We start from the raw sequence: 26,727 nt of genomic DNA on the forward strand, positions 1-26,727 counted from the left end.
GAGCATCCCTAGGTTTTTATACCCATGGGAAGTCCTGGAACCAATCCCTCACTAATAGAAGGACTTCTGATCCCTCTTTCATTGTTTTGCTTCCTTCAAAAGATTTATCTGCCCAATAAATACCTCAAAACAAGAGCATCCAAACTATGAGCCCAATAAAAACCCACGGTATCCAAGCAGAGAACAATGTCACCTTTTACTCTGAACTGAGACAAGACTGCAGCAGGAGAAATGCCTAGGAGCCTCGCTTAGGTGGTGTTTTCTCAGCATCTCAGAGAGACCTCTCTGGCTCCGTCAGGAAAGGTGTGCTCCTCTGCCTTCCTAAGCTTCAATCAGCCTGGGATTCAAAGATCCCAAGAGCTCAGGGGAAAACCCTTAAAATCCCCCGCTAGCCAGATGTAAGCGGGGACATCTGCAGCAACAACAACACAGGAAGTTCTGGTCCTTCCAAGCTTTCCGGGATTTCCAGTTTAAACTCTTCCCGGAAACCTTTCTTCAGGCTTTTCTTGCGAAATCTAGAAGGCCCTCCCTCCTCTCTGGCTTCTTAAACCGCGGAGAGCGGCGAGCTGCGGGAGTGAGCTGGAGGGGACGTCCCGCAAAGCTTCTCTCTCCGGGGCCAGACCCGTGGCGCGCACCGCTGCAGCTCCGCGGGACCCCAGCACCGGGAGGCGCTCATCCTGCAGGTGGGTGGGTCACCTTTCCGGCTGTACCTTTCTCACACGGCCTTATCTGCCTCCTCCCACCTGAACTACTGCTTCCAGATCCCCACTCCCCAGCCTGCTCGCACTAAGGTGTATTCAAACTCCCCAGCTCGCCCCTCATCCCTCTCGGGGCGGGAAAAGTCACCCCAAGTCGCCACGCTACGGGTTCAACCAACTTCTAACTTCCTCAAGTTTTATCGCTTGTCACCCGGCGTGCAGACAAATCCGAAAGAGGAAGACAGATGGGTTGGCTTCGTTTCTACTTCTTACGCCTGGATTGGTGCACATCTTTGTCACCCATCAGAAGGGACTCTTGAAGAATGTGGGTTGACAATCAGAACTCAGATCTAAGGTCACATCTTGACCATGAGCTGAAAATTTGTCCTGAGTTTGACACCCTTTTGCATCCTTAATGGTGACTTAAACTTCCTTAAGCAGTTTAGCAATTGTGGGGTTTTTTAGAGTATTATTGTTTATTATTGTAAAATTTACATGTGAAAAGACAATAAAACCTTGGTTCTCTGTCCAGAGACAAGTGAAAGGTAGTTCCCCCACCCCTAGAGTGCAATTTGAGCACGTTTTTCTTTTTTCCCCCCATATAAATATGTACTTTATTCTTTATTGGTCCATTATAATTCAATGAAATAGTGGGATTTGTTGTTACATATTTGTACATGCACACAATATAACCATATAATTTAGTCAATTTCTTCCACACTATCCCCCCCCACTTTTTCTAGTCTACTGGTCTCCCTTTATTTTCATGAGAAACCCCACCTTTGCCCTGACCCACTTTTTTCTCTCTAGCTTCACATATGACTTTAGCTTATTTCACTTAGCATGATGTTCTCCAGTTCCATCCATTTTCCTTAAGATAACATATAATTTCATTCTTCTTTATGACTGAATAAAACTCAAGTATATATTCAAATATAAATATATTTTCTTTATCCATCCATCGGCAGACACCTAGGCTGTCTTAATATTTTATTTATTGTGAATTGTACTGCTATAAACATGGGTATGCAGGTGGTGCTATAGTACAAGTTACTTTAATTCTTTAGAAGAGATATGAAGGAGTGGTATAACTGGGTCATATGATGGTTCCACTCCTAATCTTTTGAGGAAATTCTGTACTGATTTCCATAGCAGTTGTACTGATTTACAATCCCACCAATAATGTAAAAATGTTCCTTTTCCGACATCCTCTCCAGCATTTATTATTTGTACTCTTGATGGCTGCCATTCTAACTGGAATGAGATGAAATCTGTAGTTGATTTTCATCTCCCTAATCGCTAAAATTTTTTAACTTTTTTTTTTTGCATTTCTCCTTTTAAGGAGTGTTTGTTTAGTTCATTTGCCCATTTGTTGATTGGGTTACTTGGTTTGCTGGTTTGGGGTTTTTTTTTTTTTTTGTATTTTTGATAGTTTCTTGAGTTCTCTATATATTCTATATATTAATCCTTTATCTGAAAAGTAGCTGGCAAAAATTTTCCCCCATTCTGCATCCTTTCTCTTCACATAGTTGAGCACTTTCTTTAAGAGATAACTAGTGTAGTGGAATATGAGTTGTATGGAATATGCAGGTGGAGTAAAATAATTCTATTCCTAGTTCTAACTAGAAACTCAATATCCCAGCCTCAGTTTCTGCAGGTGTAAAATGAAAGGCTGTTGGCCTCAGTGATCCACAAAGTCCAACTCTAACAAGGTGAAAAGCCAAGTGACTTAAGATGCTGTAGGTTTGAAATATGATAGAAATTTAGCCAATGATATAAGTACATCTAAGTAATTTTTTTTTTTTTTCAAAATAACACAGGGTTAGTTTTTATAATGAAACCACCCAGCTGTGGAGGGAAGAGTCTCATCTTAAAGTTCTTAAAGTTCTACCACATTTATCATTCAGAGAATACTCTGCTTTCAAAACCATTCTTCATAGCCTTGCTATGTGAGAATGTCCTATTCTCTATAAATGGCCATCATATAAATGTCACTCACATGAAAGAACATTTTTTTTCTGTTACAGTAGGTGTAATTTTCTAAAATGGCACATTTATTTGAAGCAGTAACTTTTTTGAGATATGGCCTTTTGCAAGGCCCTGGATTTTTCAGAGTGCTGTGATTTAGCACAGTCTGAGAGTCCTCCTGCATGTATTCCACCTGCATGGCAAATACTGCCAGCCCAGAAAACAAGATGAAGCACTCTCTATTATCTGGCTTCGAGGTTGTAAAGTAAATGGTACATGTGTACAGAGAAATTGGGTCATAGCACTTTCTCCATTTGGCAACAGTTATGGTTTTGCCAAAGTTCACATAGCAACTGGAGGCTCAGAAACCAACATATACATGGCCTGACCCTGAACTTGAAATACTTCCAGATACCTGTCTTGCTTAGTCTCACTAACTATTGTTTAGAAGGAACCAAATAGTTTTTTTAAGTCTGTAAGTAAATTGAAAATCCTAGACCTTGCACTGTGTTGTGAATAACTTTAAGAAAAATAGGTTTATTTGTCATAGAATTTTAAAATTGAAGAAACCCTGAGTAATCACTTGTGTTACTCTTTCTCTTAAAGGACTACCCCTAAATCAGCCATTATTAATATCATTATTAAAGAGATATAGATTCTCCTTTCAAAGTCCAAGTAGTTGAGTCTGCAGTCACTCTCAGAAACACATCTTAGTGTTTCATGATTTCTGCCATCTAGTTCTCTTCATAATTAATTTAAATATTTTTATCCACCTCTAATTAAAAGTCATTTTCTATGTGTGAGGCCCTGGGGTCAATCCCCAGTACTGAAAAAAAAAAAAAGTCATTTCCTTGGAAATCTTAAGAAAGCCAATAAACTGCTAGCAAAACAAAATAAAACAATACAATAATCCTTTAAAGCTTGAGGAATTGTTAGGGTACCTTGTAGGTAGTTTTCTCTGTGTTATCCTCTGAGGAGGAAGGCATTTGTTAAGTGCCTGCATCTATATCTACCCATAATTCCTATAAGAATCTAGAATAGACTGCAGATAATGAACTTTTTCTGGATTATCTTTTGGGTTCTTCAAAGTTTAGGTTTGATAATAATAAAAATAAGGCCTTGTCTCAAAGACAAGGTCTCTGAGGTTACCAGTTTGACACTTCTTTACATATACAAAAAGAATGATTAATTAGTTCATTATAAAGAGTTCCAGATTAGTTCTACAGGAAACACTAAATCTACTCAAAAAATTTTCAATGAATTGTAGGTCATTTCCAAGATGATCTGGATTAACACTCATTATTTTGTTAGGAAGAAATTAGTCCTACAAGGAATAAAACTAAGTAAATAACTAGAGGATAATTAATGCTTAAAATAATGTATAGTAAGAAAATATACTTGGCCTGTATACATAAACAATTTGTTGTTCCAAAATAATTAAGGATCAAAAAGCAAAGAATATTGGCACTATTTCAATATCATCTTTCAGAAATGCATCACTGCAAAAAGAATGCATTAGTCTACTAAATATTTCTACTCTAATTAACTAGGAAGGACATTGACATCCTAATCCAAATTCTTCTTCACGATGTTCTCAAAAAATTATTTAGCTATGCGTGGAGAGTTCATAAGGCCTTGTACTTTGACAGTCACATGTTTCCCAAAAGTTATTTTGAGAGAGAGGCTTCTTTTAAATGTAGATGACATGATCTGTCTTAAGGTCAGGATAAAGTTCACTTTTCATCCTAAAAGGAAGAAAAATGTGTGCAAAGAGTGTTTTTCAAGTTAGGAACTATTCTGAATAAAGAGAAGACTAACAGATAACTTAATAGAACTATAGAATATGCCTCTTAAAAGTGTTTTAGAAGAAAACAAACTAGTAATTGTCTTTGGCATCAGCACCCAATAGTCAAAAAAAAAAAATTGCATTAAGAACAGAGCTAGAAGATTAAAGGCAGGGTGTGGTGGCACAGGACTGTCACCCTAGCAGCTCTGGAGACAGAACCAGGAAGATCTCAAATTCAAGTCAGTTTAAGTAAGACCCTGTCTCAAAAAAAAAAAAAAACTGGGTATGGCAATGTAACTGAGTGGCAGAACACCCTGGGCTCAATCCCCAGCACCAGAAAGGAAAAAAAAAAAAAATGAACAGAGCTAGAGCTCCCAGCAGGTCTGATAGCACTGCCACGGTGGACCATGAAAACAGATTGGAAGGGATATGTAATGGTGGACATGGATATGTAATGGTGCATCTTTCACCTGTGTCTAGTTTTTAACAGAGTATGGAAACTTTCAGTTTAACTTTGATTCCATGTGAAATGATAGCTGGAACAACTTTGCACAGACTTTGGTAAATGTTTTTTGTCCTGTTTCCCAGTAGATTAGTGTCCCTCCTGTGGACTCCCGGCCTCTCTGCACACTCCTCTGCTCTCCCTCTCACACAGTGCACTGCGTTTGATTATGTATTGCATCTTCCTAGAGACCTCTTTGAGGACAGCGACCATCTAATTGATCACTTGATCCCTGGTACATAGCACAGGGCCTGGTACAAAAGTCCATTCAGTAATAAATCCATGTAGAAATCATAGAATCTTACCAAGTAGTTTGTTGATAACACTGATTTTTATTTTTGGAAGATGCTGACCATTATGGACATAGCAGATAACTATGGATGCTACCTGCACTGCATTAGTTAACATGTTGAAGTGTAATGGCAAAGTCCAGATTTTAACTATCTGCCATTGGAGAGAGGCATGAGATTGCTTTGTATTAAACAGTGGATATAAATAGTTGAACTTACAATTTTTTAAGTAGATGAAACTGCAGGAAGTTTGCTTTTTCCTTTCACTGACCTTAATTTTAGTAACCTATTGCATTGCTATACTGGCTAAGTTTTCATAATAAACTTATAACTATAATACATTGGATTCTAATTCATTTAAAGAGTAATTCATTTAAAAGACTTATATAATATTATTAAGGCATTAAACTGAGGTCATGAAGATCAGAATATTGAATTTATAAGGTTTTACCTAGGTTAACTTAAGTAAAACAGTTTAGTCCTTCTTTGATACCTGAAAGCCATATGAAACCTACAGAGCATTTCAAAAGGACTAAATAATATCAATCATTCTTACATACCAACATACAAAATATTACCATGTTTCTAGTTATTTCTTCCTTAATACCAAAGTACAAAGGTAATCTCTTCAGCTTATTTGATTCTATAACATAGATGACATGGAAAATAGGAGGAGGCTGAGGAGAAAGAAATTGGGTCAATAAATGGTTCATTGCATTTAATAATATAAGTGTGCCATCTGCATACTTTTTCCAGGTTGAGATCCTAAATTGTACTATTTTTGAGGCACATCTGGGAAACTGGAAGGTAAGTGTTTAGGGTGGTGGTACCTAAAAGACTCCCTGTTTCTATTTCCTGAGGTGAACAGATCTAAAGGAAGGCTTATAACCAAAACTACATGTGAGGTTGACAGAGGCTGGGACTTTTATAGGGTTTGGGGAAACCACATGGATTCTGCTCTCATAAAGAACTTGGGAGCATGGGGAGGAAGGCACATCCTAAGGAAAGTGATTAAGGTCTCAGGTACAGTAAGGATGAGAAAAGTGGTCTCATGCTGTCAGCCCAATTACTTTTTCATCTTTGTGGAGAGAAAGGGAGAGAGGCAGGGAAGGATCCCCTGGCATAGGACTAAGGAAAAAAAAAAGTCCTGATTTGTAATATTTGGTGATTCTATGCTGTAAAAACTCTCACCATGGATGATTTCAAGTTCCCAGCTGGCAAGTCAGTTCCATCCTTACTACTCAATGGAGCTGAGACTAAAAACCTAGGAATTGAGGGCTGGGGCTGTTATTATGGGGTAAATTATGTGCTTAGCATGCAAGAAGACTTGCATTCAATCCCTAGCACCAAATTAAGTATATAAATAACCTAGGAATTACAAAGAAGAAACTGTTTCATTTAAAAATATTTATCAAGTGGCGCAGCTCTCAAACTTATGCATCAAAGTATGACAGAAGGGTAGGGAAGGAGTTTCAAAAGCATTTTTCCATGGGGTAAGAAATGAGCTGAACAGCCCTGTCTGATGGGTCTCAGCGAACATTAGAAGCCCTGGACCACTGGGAGTCCTTGCCTCCAACAGCCATATGAGAAGTGGAGGAAAATGATACACAAAAGAGGGTGCAAGAGGCTGGGAGGGGGTAGGGCAGGAAATATCTAAAAATGTTAAGGAGGTACTCTAATTTTTTTTTAGAGAGAGAGAGAGAGAGAGAGAGAGAGAGAGAGAGAGAGAGAGAATTGAATTTTTTTAATATTTATTTTTTAGTTTTCAGAGGACACAACATCTTTATTTGTATGTGGTGCTGAGGATCGAACCCAGCGCCACGCGCATGCCAGGTGAGCGCGCTACCACTTGAGCCACATCCCCAGCCCAAGGAGGTACTTTAAAACAAAATGGAACTCTCCCATCAGCAGGACCTATGGGGCAAGGTCAGATCCACAGCAAAATTGCTCTATCCCAAGTTGGCAGTCATTAATATTTAGATAATCCTAATGGCCTTAATATGAAGATTAATTTCATAAGGAAATTTTATTTGATCAAAATCACTTCTCAAATGTCTCTGACTACAGTAGACCTAGAAAAGCAACACTTTTTTTTTTTTTTTAAGTACTGAGTATCTAACCCGGGGGCTTTACCACTGAACTATATCCCAGCCCTTTTATGTTTTTCATTTTGAATCATAGTCACACTAAGTTTCTTAAGGCCTCAAACTTGCAATCCTCCTGCCTTAGCCTCATAGTCACTAGGATTATAGGTATATACCACCATGCCTGGCAGCACCCATTAATTGATACTGAATATTAAGTGTATTATTACAGATCATCAAAGTAAGCAAATGCTCACGTAATATGTAAGTCAAATAACAACAAATCAATAAGATAGAGTGGTTTATCTGGTAGCAATGACACATCAGATAAACCACTCTATGATGAAGTTGTTGGTGAACCACAGATTTGTAAATTCTTCAGGATTTAATATGTAAGCAGAGGTCAAGGTAAATTACCCCAGACACGACTAAATCCCTGACCTTGTTGTCATGCACCCTAGGCTATAATCAAATGAACTAACCAGCCCAGAGAGCAGATAATGAGCCTACATGATGAAATTCTTCACCAAGAAATCATAAAATGATCTTAATTTATCCTGACAGATGCTGCTGGGACCTAAATGTGGCAACATTGATGAGATTTTTAGTTGGACTAGAATATTGACAAAGAACTTACATTAAAAATAAATTCTTTTTCTGTAGCATTCAATTAAAATAGATAAAATGCCTACATTACCTCCCAGTCCTCATAACTCAATGGATTGTAGTGAAACATTATTAAAAGAATCATTGTAGTTATAGCACATGCTATAACTAGTTCCTAGCTAGTTATTAGCAATTCATGTAGCAGTGCATATATCCACAGAATGTTAATGTAAAGGTTATCTTTAATTACGTTCCGTGACTTGATCAGACTGAACAAGTGATTACTATTTTCTTCTGTTATGTTAGCTAGCATAAAAACTGATCACCAATAAATTTGGTTCCTAAGATATAAAGTAACACTTTCTCACAAAATAATTCAGGTTATCTATTTTCCAGCAACCAACCTATAGTGATTTATTAAGATGAAGAGCTTGAAATAATATTGGTCTATGGCTATGAGTAACTTTAAGTAGTTACAAGAACTTATTGTGGAAATCACAAAATCATGATTTACCTTACCATGGTGTGGCTCTAATTCTTACTTCAACTGATGTGCTAGTAATAGGATGGGGAAATATATGAGTTGCTAAGAAGCACACACATCTGAGAAACCAGGAGTGGGGTCTGGAAATTAGTTTGAGCAAGTTTTAAATCTCTTAACGTCCTCTCCATTCTAAATAAAAGTGTGTGTGTGTGTGTGTGTGTTCTTTTATTTTTCTTTTAACAAATACAAGTTTGATGTAATTAGAATTAAGATTTCAGTTGAATAATATCTTAATTTCAGAATACTTTATCTTAGTTCTGGTTGGTATTCAATTAAAATGGACACTACTTTCCAAGTTTGAAGTCCTTTTCTAGCCAACTTTGTTCTTCTGACTGGTTTATCACTCAGTGACAAAAGTCTACAAATAAAAAAAAGCATCGAGTAATCAATCTTCCATTTCACATGACAAAGTAGGAAACTGTATTAAAATGTTACTAATAGCTTTACTAATCTGGTTGCCAATTGAACTATTTTAAATGCAGTATTTCTGTAAGGGTAAGTCTTCACCATCACAGCTGGTGAATACACACACACTTGCTTTCCCTTCCTTCTGGAAAAGTCCTTACCTGGAAGCCACATCTCATCCTGAGGTCTCAGCTTGGTTAAAGCTGCCAAATAAAATGCATAATGCCCTGCCAAACTTGAATTTCATATTAAAAGTTTTTGTGTATGAGTGTGATCCAAATATTGCAAGCAATATACTTGCACTAAAAAAGTATTAATTATTTAGCTGAAATTAAAATGTGATTGAGCACAGTGTATTTTTATTTGCTAAATCTGACAACCCTTACAGATATTTATGCTGACCATCTCTCAAAAATAGCCTACTTCTCTCTGTCAAAGCCTTTTGATTCCATCACTCTATTCTGTATTCTTCAAAACACCATCTGAAATCATCTTGTTTATTATTTATGGGTACATTGTCCAACTTTTTACAACAGTGTACATACACGGTTTTTGAAGCATACAAATCAGAATTCTGGTTTGTCACTTTTTAAAGGGTTAAAAAGATTTCCATTTGAACTCTATATTTGTATTCTTGTAACTCTATATTTGTATTCTTCCCCTCTATCCTCTTTCCTCAGCATATAAAATAATACATGGTATATACAGTAGGCAATCAGTAAATATTTAAGGGATGTATTAATGCATATATTAAATGACTTTGAAAATTATGTATAAATACCACCAAGAAGAAATTACACTTGCAAATGGAGCAACTTCTAACTACAAAGCTAAAATTAAAAATACACATTTAAATTCTCAGTTAAAACTAGACAAATTGAGTCTGTCAAAAAATCAGAAGAATTCATTGATTATGGAAACATTAATTTTTAAATAAACAGTAGTCAGTAGTCTTTTTAAACCAAAGTCTTCTGATTTCCCTACACTAAAATGTACTGCATATTCATTAAAAAAATAGAAAAGAAAATATGTGCTCAAATGTGAATGTTTGTTTTCCCTAAAGAGCCTTGATCACACTATATAAAGATATAATTCAATGAATAAATTGGATGGGTTCTTGTATTAGTATAAGGATTTTACATTTTTAAAATAGTTTTTGCTCTTCAATCATCCCTGGATATATTGAAACAAATGTTCCAAATCACAAGAAGGATGACATAGCTGCAGAACTTTCTCCTGCCCATTTGCCTTATGATGAAAGTAAACATTTGATTGATAGACTTCAGTTTATTATAAATATACTGTCACATAATTAGGGCTTTGGTAGAGGAAATTTGAAATTCAGAAAGAATAATAAAACAGAATGAACCAAAAAAATCCTGTTTATAGGCATCAGATTAAAATAAAAAGTCTTGTAATAGCTCATACAGTCTGAAGGTGTTATTTGTATTCCAAAACTCAGTTGCCAAGCAAAATTGCTGCATTTGTATGCTGCAATACCTGTGTGTGTGTGTGTGTGTGTGTGTGTGTGTGTGTGTGTGTGTGTGTGTGTAAAGAGGGGACAATGTCTGAGGAATTTAGATATTTGAATGAACAATCACTTCAACATTTCAAAGCTGAATTCTCAAGTGGAGAGAGAGGCAGAGTGACTTTAATAATGTTTTCATGCAAATGATCAACAAGATATTGTGCTTTAGTACATGAACTGCTATTAAGGAGCACCCTAAGAGCCCAGTGCAGTGGTACACACCTGTTACCCCAGAACTTTGGAGGCTTAGACAGAAGAATCACAAGTTTAAGGCAATTTAGCAAGACTCTGTCTCAAAATAAAACATAATAAGGGAAGGGGATGTAGCTCAGAGGTAGACTGCTTACCTAGCATGCAGAAGGCCTGAGTTTCCCAGTACTGCAAAGAGAGAGAAGAAGGGAGGGAGAAAGCACCATAGTAGATTTGTGTGACTTAATCCAACTATAACTTTACAGCCCTTGTAAGAGAGCTTTTCAAGGTTTCCTAGGCAAAGCTACCTAGCTACCTACAATCTGACACCAAGTCTGGATCCCGGCCTCCTTTGACTCACTCTGTTGTGAGGCCTGCATATTCAAGTACTCATTTTGCCTTTTTTTTCCATAAAAATATAAATTCTAGCGTCTCAGTAAAATTACCTACAGGGAAAATTATAAAAGAGATGAAATGTTTCTGAAACCCATTACAACCTTGTCAGTATCCTATCTCCCTCTGTCTCTTCCTCACCCCCAACCCTCTCCCCCCCCCAAAAAAAGAACAGAAACAAAACAACAACAACAAAAAAAAAAATATGCTTACCTTTTTCCATTTCCAGTGGTTCTCCATGGGTGTACTTGAGATCCCCTGAAATTTGTTTGTTTGGGGTTGGCTTTTAGGTACAGATGCCCGGGCTGTACCTCATATCAATTGATTCCAAAATTTAGGAGATTGTTGCCTAGAGTTTTAGCAGCTCCCCAGCTGATTCTAATGTATGACCAGAAAGGAGACCTACTGTAGCAGACCATTAATGCAAACCTACTAAAAAAGTTGATAAAAGGTTCCCAGTCTTGGTTGTACATTAGAATCACAAGGGGGAGTTTAAAAAAATAAAAATAAATAAATAAATAAACACAAAGACAATGCCCAGGCTCAATTCAGGGGCATCCAGACTCTCCAAGTTCTGCTTATTGGGTTTTTTGTACAAGCATTCCACCTAATTTGAATGTGAACCATCGGTTTCTGGTGTGACCCTTCACAGAGGTATTTGCATTTTCATAAGCCTTAATGATTCTAGGAAGCTATTTCAATGACTAAAACAAAAGAGAGTTCTGGGAAAATAGACATATATCTGGGAAGATAGATGTCAGTCTGTACCCTACAAGTCTCCTCTCCTTCCACACGCTTAGTCAAATTCACTTGATGTGTGTCTGGCTGAGGCTCTGGCCCTGGGAAGACACAGCTGAGATAGTAGACATGTTTTACTTGGAGGCAACAGCAGCCCCCAGTCCCTGAGTCTTTCCACAGGCTTTTTATATGGAGACCAAAAAAAGAAGGCACCAGGTTACATGAGAGAGTACAGGCCCGAAAGGAGATGTTGATGACTTTGAGCATGTATGCTGAATCAGAGTGTTTATGACCTTGACTACATACTAAAATATAGCCCACCAAAAGCCTTGGCAAGAAAGCCTAACTATCGCCAACTTGGGTCTACCCCCTTCAACAGGGTCCTTCTTTGCCTGTGACTGGATCCCAGTATACTTTTGGTTGTTTTGTTGTTTTGTTGTTTGGTACTAGGGATTAAACCCCAGGGTGTTTACCACTGACTTACATCCCCAGCCCTTTTTTTAATTTTTTATTTTGAGATAGGGTTTCACTAAGTTGCCTAGGGCCTTGCTTAGTTGCTAAGGCTAGCTTTGAACCTGCTATCCTCCTGCTTCAGCCTCCAGAGTTGCTGGGATTATAGGTATGAGCCACCACCTTTGGCCCAGTATGTTACTATTCATTACTAAAAATTGCACATTATAAAAATGATAGTTTTGTTTTTAGAGTTGTTTTTTGATTACCTCCAAACCTTTTTCATATGAAACTACAGCTTTGCATTTTTAATTTGTATAGATATGTAAAATTGGGTGAGCTAAGAAAAAAGTAAGACTCCTAATGATATGTGTGATTAAGCATGAATCTTTACATAAAGAAATTTGTCTTCATTTGAATTTTCTGTGGATTTCAAAATTGAAGGTATTCACAGATGCTAATTTTTTCTTTCAGAACTCTCTGCACCTGAAAGATTTTCTTTTCTTTCTACAAATAGTATTACTTATGTAAGTATTTATATATTTTTCTCTTCACTGTATACAATCTTTGGAGAAAACAAATGGCCCATTTCCAAGTGCAAGGCAAGAATGTCAGTGCTTTTATTTATTTATTTAATTTGGGTACTGGGATTGAACCCGGGGGCATTTAACCACTGTGCCACATCCCTAGCCCTTTTTATAATTTATTTTAAGACAGGGTCTTTCTAAGTTGCTTATGGCCTCAATAAATTGCTGAGACTGGCATCAAACTTTCAATCCTCTTATCTCAGCCTCCTGAATCACTAGGATTATAGGTGTATTCCACCAGACCCAACTTGTGAGCACCTTTTAGAAGAGTGCTGGCTGGGTTACTATCTTTCTTCTTACTGGGAGTAAGGTCTATTCTGAGGCTTGAGGGGAGCAAGAACACCAGTTGATCCCAGGTTGCTGATACACAAAGGACTTCAAACTTTAATTGTTTTAGCTTGTCCGCTAAATGAAGTCCATCAAGACTATAGTCCATCATATAACTTTAAACTTGTCTATTTGTTAGATATCTGCACACTGCTGCTATGCTTTTGTATGAATTAATATCTTAACACAGTCTATATTTACATCCTAAAAAAATCAACTAATTTGTATTTTATTTTTTGGAATTTTGTTTAAAATATTTTTTTTAGTTGTAGATGAATACAATATCTTTATTTATTTATTTTTATGTAGTGCTGAGGATTGAACCCGGTACCTCACATGTGCAAGGCTAGCACTCTACCACTGAGCTACAGCCCCAGCCCCAGCCCCTATTTTTTGAAATATTTTTAAAGCACTGAATTTTTTCTAAGTATTTAAAATATTTTTGTTTATATATATACATATATGATTATTCTAAAAGTTATATGGAAGGGAAAAGGAATTAGAATAGCTATAATAGTTTTGGAAAATAATAGGTTGACTCATGAAATATTAACTCTTGCAACAACATAGATAAATCTCAAAAATAAGTATGTTGAATGAAAGAAACCAATAAACACAACAACAAAGTGACAAATAAAGAAAGAAAAATGATATAGTAGGACAAATCACTGTGCTGAATTTCAAGACATATAACTACAGCCATCAACACTGTGTGATATTGGCATAGGGATGGATACATAGATCAATGGAACAGAATAGAGAACCCAGAAATTGACCCACACCTATACATGAATAATGATTTCTGACAAAGGTGAAAAAGGAATTCAATAAAACAATGATAGTATTGTCAACAAATGATAGGGGAACAGTTAGCTAATATTTATAGGCAAAAAAATAAATAAATAAATCTTGACTTAAACTTTACCCTTTGTACAAAAACAAACAAACAATGGATCATGGATTTATGTGTAAAGTTTCAGCTATTAGAAAACAATATTTAGGACCTAGTGCTTCATGATCAGTTTTTAGATATCAAAACCATAGTCCTAGACAAAAAGAGTCAATACTTGGATATCATAACATTTTAAAGCTCTTTTTCCATGAAAGACCCTGTTAAGATGTAAGGGAAAGAAGACAAGCTATAGGCTGGGAGAATATATTTGCAAATCACATTTCTTACAAAGGACTCATATCTAAAGCACATAAAAATGGACAAAATTCAACAGTTAAAAAAGAATACAGTTTCAATTAGAAAAGAGGCAAAAAGACATGAAGAGATATCTCACCAAAGAACGGGTGGCAAGAAAACACATAAAAAGATGTTCAACTATATGAGCCATTAGGAAAATGCAAATTAAAACCACAATACATTATCAGAATAGCTCAAATAAAAAACATTGGCACTCTTAAATTACTAATAGGATTGTGAAATGGTGCAGCCACTGTGGAAAACAGTATGGCAGTTTGACATAAAACTCAACATACAGTTACCATACAACCCAGCAATTGTACTACTGGACCTTTATCATGAACAAATGGAAACTTATTTTCAGATGAAAACCTATACATGAATGTTCATAGCAGCTCTATATGCAATATCCAAAACTGGAAAAAAACAAAATGCCCTACATTTGATGAAGAGTTAAACACGGATAGGGGTACAGCTCAATGCTAGAGTGCATGCTTAAGAAGTACAAGACCTTGTTCAATCTCCAGTATGCATGCACACACACACACACACACACACACACACACACACAATGTATTTTTAAAGAGTTAAACAAACAACAGTGTATCTATACCATAGAATCCCTACTTGGCACTTGGTAATAATATGGAACAACTGATAAAACTTGGATTAATCCCAAGAGATTCATGCAGAGTTTTTTTTTAAAAAATGCCAATCTCAAGAGGTTTATATGCCATGCAATTTCATTTATGCAACATTCTCAAAATGACAAAGTAATAGAAAAAGATTAATAGTTTACACAGTTTAGGATTGACAGTGAGGAGGCAAATGAGTATGACTACACGGGGTGACATGAGGGAGAACTTCGCGGAGATGAAATAGTGTATATCCTGATTACAGTGGTGAATATATAAATCTACAATTGAGATAAAATGACATGTCAGTGTGCATGCCCATTGTACCAGTGTCAAGGTCCTGTTTGGATATTGTGCTGTAGTTGTGCAAATGTAGTCATTGGAGGAAACTGGGTAAAGAGTGGACAGAAATTTCCTATACTTTGTTTACAACCTCCTACTCTGTAATTATTTCAAATAGTTTAGATGTTTTTTCTTTACATAAGCATTGATTTTTTTAAGTATAGGTATTTAAAATATATGATTTTAAAATCCTATTTCGACATTTCCATGCTTTTAATATACTGGAGTTCTCAAAAGTTGTAGATAGCCTGGGTCTCTCAAATCTCTGGCCTCTTGGGAAATGCGAGATGTAAAGCCCACACACCAGACAGGCCCTAACATCTCTTGGGAGGCTCGGTTGGGAACACCCCTAAAGAATGCTCCCTCGGGTTCCCAAGGCCTGGGGAGGGATATGTAGACCCAGGGAAACAATGGGCAAGACTCTTCTTGACCCACACCTGGTCCCTTCATATATGCTTCTCTTTCACACCCACACAAACACACACACACTTTTCAGTGACTAATGCTTCCATGACCTTCATGGTAGGCCACTTTACCAACTTAATTGGATTCTAATCTCTAATCTATGTAAAAGATCCTGTGGGATCACATTATGTACCTTGGCTACCCCTGGGATGTTGCTAAGAGATGCCTCTATAGCAGGTAAACCATCCTAGAGATTTCCTAAGACAATACTTAATCCTGTTGTGTGACCTGTTACATAATTGAGTTTTATGGGGCACGCATGGGTTGAAGGAAAGAAAGGAGAACAGTATGTTATGTTTTTATTATTTTAACACATCCTTCTCTTAAGTATCCTACCTGTTTACCACTTTTCTTTTATTTTCCGTATTTCTTCTACCTAGGAAAGTTTTCTTAAGTCTTTGAACAAGAAATCTTATTATCTACATGAATCCATATGTTTACACATAGCTATTTTTAGTTACAACTATGTCTGGCAAGGGTGTAAAGGCCTTCTCTATATAATGCTTATTATAAAATGCACCCTCAACTTAATCTCCCTTGTAGCTGGGAGTATGCATAAATTCCACTTCTATGAACTCCTATCATTAGGATATATTTTCCAATCAGAATTGAATTCCAATCAGAATTAAATTCTTCCCCCAAATTACTTTTTATTCTTTTACATGTTATTTATATAATCATCCCATTTTGTGGTAACACTTTTCATCTCAAAATCATTAGCATAGTGTATTGTCCTGGGTCATCTTGCAAGCAAAGTCTTGACAAAGACTTCTATGCAGATAGTTTATTAGGAAGGTGACTCTAGGAAACTAAGAGTCAGTGGCAGAGGGCACAACCCGGGAGCTTGGGAAAGACAGTACCAACTCGAACTCACGTTGAGTCAGCCACTTGTAGATGACTGATCTTTGTTCCACTGGGACTGTGTGAAGAGTCTTATGAAATGTGTCAGAACTGTGTGCCAAAAGAAAGAGGAAGTATTTACTCATGGAGTTCTCCTCCCTGTTGATCTGTGGTGGCCCCAAGGGTTGTACATATCTGAGCACCAGACAGGCTCAAACTTCAAGGGAGCTCCAGGACAAGAATCAGGAGGTAAAAGATGAGTTTCTGTTAGGCACTAGAGGTTGAGCAGAGCTCAGCTACTGCCCAGAGACTAGAAGTAGAATCAGGAAGATTTGAAATGGAGCTCAATATGACTAAAAAATTACCAACCTTAACGTTTCTGTAACTTGCATGACAACTAACCAACTGTCCAATGAATATACGTACTGTATTTCTATTATGTCAACCAGTGATATTTTAATAACCTCTCATCATTTCTGCATCTTCAATTTGCTCAACAATCTCTTCAGTTTGTTCATTCATGCACTGGGAATTGAACCCAAGGCAGACCACCACTGAGTTACTACCCTTGGACTTTTTTATTTTGAGACAGGTTACCCTCAAACTTGCACTCTTCCTGCCTCAAATCCTTAGCTGCTGGGCTTAGAGGCATATACCACCAAGACCAGCTGTTTCTGAAGTTTTGAGAGTGAAAATAAATTTCAGTGGTTGGAGTAATAGCCCAAGTATACTACATTGCCTGCCAAGCTGCATTTATGAGGGAAAAATTAAAATAAAATATGAACAAATTTAGGTACTATAAATCTCTCATTTTAAAGACAATGAAACTGAGGCATGAAGAGTTTGAGTAACTTGCCCAAGATCACATTGCTCAAAAGAGGTAGAACAAAAAAATAGTACCATGGAGTCAATATCTTCATTTCAAAGAAAAGTTTATGGCAAATTATGATAAATGAATGTAATGGCCCAAACAGTCAAAATCTGGAATCAGTCTTTTTGAAATGATTAAGATAATTCCAATGAAAATATAATTAATCTTATTGCAGGACACTGGCAACTTCAAGTCAATAATTTGCTTGCCAATTTCCATCCGGCTTGAAAGAGGAAAAAATGATATATTAGAATAAATATGGAGGAGACCTTCTTTGGGCATACAATCCAGTTCTGAAGGGTAGAATAATTAAGCCATCAGTTGGAAGTTTGAGGGTTTGAATTATAAAGTTATTAACTGATTAGCAACTAACAATATTATATAATTTAAATTGCTAAGCCAGGTTATATTAATAGATGTTACTAAAAATGTTCTAAATGGCACAGATGTGCTTCTATATGAACAGCCCTGATCATCATGGGTGCTTTTCCATATGTGGTCATGACTTCTCTGACACCTTTCAGGATATCACCAGCTGGTTTATAAAACGATTTCAATATTGGGTTAGTTAAATTATTCAGAATTTCTGAGCAAGTACAGGAAAGTCCTATATTTCTTGTCCTTTTATCCTGTTTTGAAAATTCCACATCACATCCATTGAGTTGACTTTTAACCCATTTGAGACAAAGAAGTAATGTCATTAACGATGTCCTCCTCTACGTCTTTCCTTATTTCCTCCCCTTGCCCATTGGTTTCTCTTTGATCACTGGGCTTCTTGGTATCACACTGTGCCTGGGACAAAGTCACCACTGCTACTCCCAACTCCTGCACTCCACTCTTCTAGTGTTGTTCAACAAATATTTGTCCTGTGCCTGGACTGTGGTGGATGGTACTCCTAAACACTGAGGATACATCATTAGAAAACAGAGACTTTTCCACCCAAAAAAAGATTAACTATAGGCTTAAACAAAATGTTGAGAAATTTTAAGAAAAAATCAACACTGAAAGAAGAAATAATATTCTTCACAAGTATGGATAGTAGCCTAGGTTACGGTATTAGATCATAGAAACTGTTTTTTTTTATTTAAATGTCATTAGCTATTCATAATGACATCTCAGATTAGTTTTAACTTGCATTTGTTTTATTTGGGGTAAGATTAAGGACCTTTTACTATATTTAAAAGTATTTTCTACTTCCTTAGAATGAACTATCAGCTCATATCCTTTGCCCGATTTTCTAGTGGACAATTAGGGGTTTTCTTATTGATTTGTACTAGTTGACAATATTTTTTGCTGGTTTGTTGATTATATTCTGACTTTGTTTACAGTTCTTTTGCTTTGCAAGAGTTATTGACTTTTATGTAATCCCATTTTCCTATCTACTCTCATGGTTTAATCATGTTGCAAAAGGGCTTTTCTCCTCTAAGATAATAAGAGCATTCGCCATGGTTGCTTCCTGTTCTATTATAGTTTTATTTTTTAAAAATTAAATGTTTAATATATATCAAATTTAACTTGGAATATGGTATAAGGTATGGATTCAGTTTTTTATTCCAATTGACCAATATTAACTATTGAATAATCCATCTTCTTCTCATCAACTTGAAGTATAAGTGTTTGGGTATATTTCAGATTTTATTTTTTACTCTATTCCATTGGACTATTTCTGTTCCTTTGACAGTAGCACATTAATTATTTTAGCTCTATAAAATTTTAAATTGTTTAATAGGACTAGTATTCCATTAATTATCCTACTTTACAGAATTTATATTAAATTAAGGAAAACGATGTCTTTGTGGGGGCTGAACTTTCTCATCCAAGAACATACCATACATTTCCATTTAGCAAATCTCCAATTTTTAAAAGCATTTAAAATTTTTGTTCATATATATCTTGCACACATCTTTCTATCTTATTTCATATTGTCTATTTTGTTGCAGTGATAGTAGGGGCCTTTATTCAATTAAATCTTCTAACTACTTTGTCTTTAGGATGTATTATTAATACTGATTTTAATTAGGTTCTGAGACAAAATATTGAATTTTGTTTGTATATATGGATGCTTTTTTTGTTAATTTTCCTGGAATTTCCAAGTCTTGGCTTAATTATCTGCAATCTCTTTTGCATTTCTATACCTCTAAATTCTTTGTCTGGTTTAGTTTTATTAGGTAGAACATCTAGAACAAAAATAACTAAAGTCATAGCCAACAATTTTTTCTGGTTTCTGATTTTACTATGAGTTTTTCTAGTAATTCTCTTTTAAGCATAACAGTGTATTTTAGGCTAAGATAGACACTTACTTTTTGTGTACTTAGGGAATATATATATATATATATATATATATATATATATATATATATTATTTTACTATAATGAAGAACAAATGTGGAATTTTAACGTATGTCTACTTTTATACATAGATATGTCCATATTTTTCTCCATAAATTTTCTAACATTGTAAATTATATTAATAGATTTTCTAATGTTGAATTTATAGAACTATTCTTTATTTTTTAGGACTAATCTTTACATTCCTAGAATAACGCCCATTTAACCAATTGTACTTTCTCTTAAAAAGCTGCTGGATTCTGTTTACTAAAGTTTTATTTGGGATTTTTATATAACTAAATGTAAGCAAATTGTTCTATAATTTATTAGCACATACCTTATCATATTTTGCTCTGAGAATTTTTTGAATCACAAGTGTTTAATAAATGTAATATTAATGTAATATAGGTCCACTGTTTAAGACATCCATCAGCAAGTATCTCGGTTTTCACTTTATCCAGAGAAGATTTTTACCAGTTATTTTGTTCAATAAAATATATATGGCAGTTTGTACTTACCTAATTTTAGGGAGAATACTCTTGAGATAACCAGAACATTAAAACATCAGATAATTACACTAATTCCTACATATAATTCTCATTAATTTTTCCATGACCAAAGCATTTGTGTGTATGTTTTTCAGTAATGGAGAAAACTTGTACAGTTATGCTTCCTCTTACAATGAATTCTTCAGAAAAGCCACAGACTGTCTGCATTTTTGGAACAGGAGATTTTGGAAGATCACTTGGATTTAAAATGTTCCAGTGTGGTTATTCTGTTGTATTTGGAAGTCGAAACTCCAGGATGTCCAGCCTGCTGCCCAGTGGTGCCGAGGTCTTCAGCTATTCAGAAGCTGCCCAGAAGTCTGACATCATATTTATTGCAATCCACAGAGAGCATTATGAATTTCTCAGAGAACTAACTGAGGATCTCAATGGGAAAATATTGGTAGATGTCAGCAACAACCCCAAAATTAATCAGTATCCAGAATCTAATGCAGAATACCTTGCTCAGTTGGTGCCGGGAGCTTATGTGGTAAAAGCATTTAACACCATTTCAGCCTGGGCTCTCCAGTCAGGAGCACTGGATGCAAGTCGGCAGGTGAGAGTAAATGAATTTGCCCTCACTCTTTAAAAAGTGAATCTTTTAATGTGCACTTACCTCAAAGGTCAGAAAATACAATCTCCAAATAAAATGCCCAGTAAATATTTTATATTTCTAATATGTACCAAGAATAATTTTCTTGGGTTTGACCATGTAAGATAGTCAATTATTGTGATTTATTTCCCATTGTCCACACTTTCAGTTTTTTAGTCTGATGGAACCCACTAATACCAGTCTCTGGAAGCCTTTCTCTTGTCAGCACTAGAAACTAATATAGCTTGTTGAATATCCTCTTCTACTCCCATTACCTGTACAAAATTGGTTCCATCTGTGCGCTGAGATTAGAAGCCATCGTAAGTGATGTGGCACCCACTAATACAGAAAAAAGATCAAGCCACTCACACTGTGGAGACCACCAAGTCTTCTTTGTCAAGCCTTATATCGACACAGAGTGCCTAAAACCACCCTTCAGTAAAAATCCTAAAAAAAAATACCTAGCTAGCTCTCCAGCACACCTGTGCTAGTTTAAATACCATCTCATTGTATATGTTAATTCCACATCCTTGTTTGAGAAACAGTTCACTCTGACAGGTCATTGTTCTGCATGGTGCTTGTATACACTTTCAAAACAATTATTAAATGCCAAAAAAAGAGTAAATACAGAATTAATTATTTTGAACCCAGGTGTTTGTCTGTGGAAATGACAGCAAAGCCAAACAAAGAGTGATGGACATTGTTCGTGCTCTTGGACTTACCCCGTTGGATCAAGGATCTCTCAAGGCAGCCACCGAAATTGAAAACTACCCCCTGCAACTATTTCCCATGTGGAGGTTCCCCTTCTATTTGTCTGCTGCACTCTGTCTCTTCTTCTTTATCTACTGTGTTATAAGAGACGTAATCTACCCCTATGTGATTGAGAACAAAGACAGCACATTTCGCATGGCTGTATCCATTCCGAATCGTGTCTTCCCTATAACAGCACTTACCCTGCTTGCATTGGTTTACCTTCCTGGCGTCATTGCCGCCATCCTGCAGCTGTACCAAGGTACCAAATACCGACGATTCCCAGACTGGCTCGACCACTGGATGCTTTGCAGAAAGCAGCTTGGCTTAGTGGCTCTGGGGTTCGCCTTCCTTCACGCCATCTACACACTCGTGATTCCTATTCGTTATTATGTACGATGGAGGATGAGAAACACAACTCTTACTAAGGTAAATCTCTACTCATTGGTATTCCCCGAGTCCTTATATCAAAGAGGAATTAGACTACATGATATTCCATTTCCAACAATAGAGAAAATCATTCCTCTGAGCATCTGTATTTTATTTATTTACTTAGTGCCAGGGATTGAACCCAGGGGTGCTTAAACATGGACTGACCCACATCCCCAACCCTTTTTATTTTTTATTTTGAGACAGGGTGTCACTAAGTTGCTTAGGGCCTCACTTAGCTGCTAAGGCTGGCCTTGAATTTTGCAATCCTACTGCCTCAGCCTCCTGAGCCACTGGGATTACAGGCATGCACCACTGTACCTGGCTAAGCATCTGTATTTTTAAAATTAAATAGAGATTTCATGACTAAGGTTGTTTTAATGAATTCAGTTGAGATCTCACATAACTGCTAAGAATAAAAGTTATATTCCCAGGCTCACTTGGGTCCAGATCTGTATTCCTAAGAGCTCACTGAGATACTAACAAACTGGCATATTTTGAGCTCAGGAAACCTAAGGACACCTACTCAATAAAAGAAAACCCATGTGTTTTCAAATTTCTACTTTCAAGCATCCTTTTGGAAGTCAAAGCCAACTGTCTTGTGAATAAGGAGCCTTCTCAAACATTTGTGCTATAGCAGCAATGCAAACAGATTCACAAAATGTTGCTTCCTGCTCCGTGAATGTTTGACTTGAAGGATGTTGTCCTCCGTAACTAGAAAAGTAAATAATTCTGAGCAAATATCAAGTATTATCTTATGCTGAGTCAAAAGACTCAGAATCAGTTCAAGGTGTCTTAAAGCAATCTCAGAAAAAGTATTTTAAGTCATTTCTAGTTTAGAAATAATCAGTTTTGATCAATCCATCTTACTGCAGTCTCAAAGAATATTAGTCAATAACTCATTGATGATGCTTCTGTGGGTTTCTCTACATCATTTCCCTAAAACATACATGGAAGTTTCTTGGATTAGAGTCACACTACAAGGGCCTGATTCCTCTCAATCTGTGGTGTGATAGACTTGATTCTATATGAAGATAAGATCAATGTGAAAGATCCCAGACTTTGTGTGTGTGAATTATCAACAGAAAAACAGAATTATGATGTGATTCCTCGAGAACATTAAGTTTTGATTGAGTAACAAAAATCCATACAGAATGAAGTTTTAAGTAAATGTTTACTTAGTTTTAGGGATTTATCAGCTAATTTAAAACTCCTTATACAACTCCCAGAGTCAAGAATTGTAATGAAATCCCAGCAGAAAGAATTACTTTTTCTACCAAAAATATTTCTAAGTGTATTTTTTTACAATTATTTTTAAATGCTTAAGAAAAAAAAAAATGCCATACAGTTTGCGGCAGCAAATAACCCATGCGAAGTTACTGTTTAATTCCTTTATAAATATGAGCAGTTTATAAAAAATGTATAATTTTTAAAAATTGATTATAATTGTTCTTAGGTGATCACCAAGAATGATGATCCATTTTTTACCTCTACGGCCTGGCATAGTGATTCATATTTGTCTGTGGGAATCCTTGGATTTTTTCTGTTTGTGCTCTTGGGAATCACTTCCTTGCCATCAGTTAGCAACATGATGAACTGGAGAGAGTTCCGGTTTATCCAGGTAAGGACTTAAACTCAGGTACAAACAGGAAGATTCCATAATGGTTTGGTTTCCTAGTGGGCACACTTTGTCAAGATTTCTGACTACTCCCAGAGCCACATCTAAGACTTTAGAGTGAAAAGCACAAAGAACTATTAAACCCTAGGTGTGGAGATATTACTATATGCAATGTAAAAAAACCCCAAAGACAAACCTTTAACCTTCTGAAATTAACCTTATAATATCAACATATTGATAAGGGAAGTAGACATTGCAATGAAGTTTAAAACCTTCAAAACAAGATTTGATAGATAAAATCACTCAAGACTTATTGCTGATATGAAAGAGTAAAAATTGTTTTTTTCCACATATCAACCACCAGGCACTTTATTAAAGGCAGTAACTATTCTTATATGCCAGTGATCTTCAATGTATGGCAGCAGAAGTAGCAGCAGCATGACCTGAGAACTTGTTAGATACAAAAAGTCCCAGACCTCCTCCATAAGAAGCTCTGGAAGTGGGGCCCTGTGATTTGTTAATAAGTCTTCTGAATAATTGTGATGCATGCACATTGTGAGCCAGTATAATAAAAGAGATCACTAGTAATTGAAATTAGGTTTGAATATTAAGTCTCCCACAGATTAAATGCAGCCAAACATTTCTCATAATACCTTTAGTCAGGGCATCAAGAAATAAACACTAAGTTTTAGAATTTAGGCCAAGGGAGAGGGAACAAAGTATAAATTTGCAAACTGCTCTTTATGGCAATAGAAATTAGCTAGCATCTGCTTTCAAAGTAGCATATACTAATCAGAGATTCTTGAGGTCATATTTGTCTCTGACCTCTAAAAAAAAAAAAAAGATATAAAAGAATTTTAGCACTGAGGACCAAGGAAAGGTACATTAATTGTAACTCAAAAGAGTTTACCCCTGAGAAACTTTTCCATCCAGGCAGGTTAAGAGAAAACTACCATGTCATCTGTAATAAGTCTTTCTTTTAATGAAATATTTATCATCAAGTATTAACCCCTCAAAGAGGGTTAATATTTCTTCCTGCACTTAGCAAAGTGTCCTAAATATTATAGGTTTCAAATCTTTGTCATTATTGACAAATATTTTATTGGTTTATAGCATTTCACTTTAAGGTCTAAATATATTAATGTATTTCTTTTTGTTTCTTGTCTGCAGTCCAAACTGGGTTATTTGACCCTGATCTTATGCACAGCCCACGCCCTACTCTATGGCGGGAAGAGGTTCCTCAGCCCTTCAATTCTAAGATGGTACCTTCCTTCAGCCTATGTTTTAGCACTTATCATTCCCTGCACAGTGCTGGTGATCAAGTTTATCCTCATCATGCCGTGCATCAACAATACCCTTAAGCGGATCCGCCGGGGCTGGGAAAGGGATTCAAAATCCTCAAAATCAGCACTGAATGGAAAATCAGATATTTAAAGGAAAGTTGAATTTACCTGGACTTTTGAAGCATAGTATTGAATGTTTAGAGAAGAATAATGGATACAGAAATGGGTAAGACAGCTCTTTTTCTCTCACCATGGCCTGAAGTTTATCAACACGGACAGAAACTTTGCTAACTAATAAAATGACAGATTGGAAGAGAACACCATTCTTTCTCAAGTTAGTGATGGGATCAGAGCAGGTCCCCTCCTCCTCCTCCGAGGCCATGGGGCTGCCAACAGATTAGTTTTGTGGTTTCACATTAAGAAGTTTCTTTGCTGTAGGCAACATTCATGATCTTATCTTGCAAAATCCAGAAAAGTACATACAACTTCCTCCTTACATTCAAGCACTGAGTTAAATGAAAGAGAAAGTAGCACCACAGTGGCCACAGATAAAGGCTTTGCACAATATGTCTGAAGAATAGGCTCAAATGGAGTAAAAAGAATGAAATTTTTTTGTTTCCTTTTTGGAAGTAAAATGGTGATCATAAATATGCCATAGTGTATTTTGGTTTTGTTGTTTTGTTTTACAATGCTATGGCCAATCCAGCACCTTGAACATGCTAGGCAAGCACCGTACCACTGAGCTACACCTCCAACCCTGTCACAGTGAAATCCATGCTTAAGTGTATCCCTTTATTTTGTTTTTAACAGTACATATATCTACCATGGAAAACTCTTTTGGAACACAACAAAAATATTGCATTTGATTGGAAGTAACCATGCCTTGGATATATACAAATCTATATAATTGTTTTAATCAGGGTTATTTTTTTTTTTTTTGCCTCTGTGTCCAAAAGACCTGAAAAAAAAACAATTTTAGTGGAGGAAAAGTTTATTTTGGAGCTCACCATTTCAGAAGTCTAAGAGCCCATGGTGAGGCAGAACATCATGGAAGAGGAGAGCAGCTGGGGACATGGCTCCAGGAAGCAGAGAGAGCCTAAGCTCACAAAATATATACCCTAGAGGCATATCGCCAGTGACCCACCTCCTTCAGCCACACTCTACCTACCTACACTGACTCTCAGTCAATCCCTATCGGGGATTAACACACTGACTGGGATAGGGCTCTTATAACCCAATCATTTCACCTCTAAAACTTCTTGCATTTTCTCACACATGAGCTTTTGGGGGACAACTCATATCCATACCATAACAATTGTCATAAGATCTTTCCTCTACAGGGATAGATATGGGAAAGAATGAATCAAAATGGAACAGTATCCATTTGGGTTTTCTCAGGGTGCAATAAGCAAGGAAGACTTGATAAAAGACTTTGAACAAAAAGTTAAAATAAATCAGAATTTTAGTTAGCAAACTAAATAAACATTGTAAAGCTTCACCATATTAGACATTAATGCTTTATAAATTACATTTTCTAAATATTGTACAATACTAATCATCTATGAAATCCCAGCGACTCAGGAGGCCGATGCAGGAGGATCACAAGTTCAAGGCCATCCTCAGCATTTTATCAAGGTTTTAAGCAATGCAGTGAGACCCTGTCTCAAAACAAAAAGGGTGGGGATGTAGCTCAGTGGTAAAGCACCCCTGGGCTAAGTCCCTAGTAAAAGCAAAAAAAAATCAAA

The 26,727-nt window shown here is 36.3% G+C and overlaps 1 protein-coding gene across 3 annotated transcripts; it reads left to right on the top strand.

Annotated features, from left to right (window-relative positions):
* The first annotated feature begins 504 nt into the window (after positions 1 to 504).
* STEAP4 (STEAP4 metalloreductase) lies at positions 505 to 26,727 on the top strand. Of its 3 annotated transcripts, XM_081285037.1 has the most exons (7): positions 505 to 683; positions 7,007 to 7,077; positions 12,656 to 12,708; positions 20,409 to 20,866; positions 21,554 to 22,081; positions 23,538 to 23,702; positions 24,870 to 26,727. In XM_081285037.1, the coding sequence occupies exons 4-7, from the start codon at positions 20,411 to 20,413 to the stop codon at positions 25,131 to 25,133; spliced, it is 1,413 nt and encodes a 470-aa protein (XP_081141163.1). In that variant the 5' UTR covers positions 505 to 683; positions 7,007 to 7,077; positions 12,656 to 12,708; positions 20,409 to 20,410; the 3' UTR covers positions 25,134 to 26,727. The 3 variants fall into 3 exon arrangements, with proteins under 3 accessions (XP_081141163.1, XP_081141161.1, XP_081141162.1); XM_081285035.1 differs by lacking the exon at positions 7,007 to 7,077; XM_081285036.1 differs by lacking the exons at positions 7,007 to 7,077; positions 12,656 to 12,708 and having other exon boundaries at positions 506 to 683.

The sequence above is a fragment of the Spermophilus citellus genome, assembly GCF_964194105.1.
Source record: "Spermophilus citellus genome assembly, chromosome: 3".
NCBI classification, from domain to species: Eukaryota; Metazoa; Chordata; class Mammalia; order Rodentia; family Sciuridae; genus Spermophilus; species Spermophilus citellus.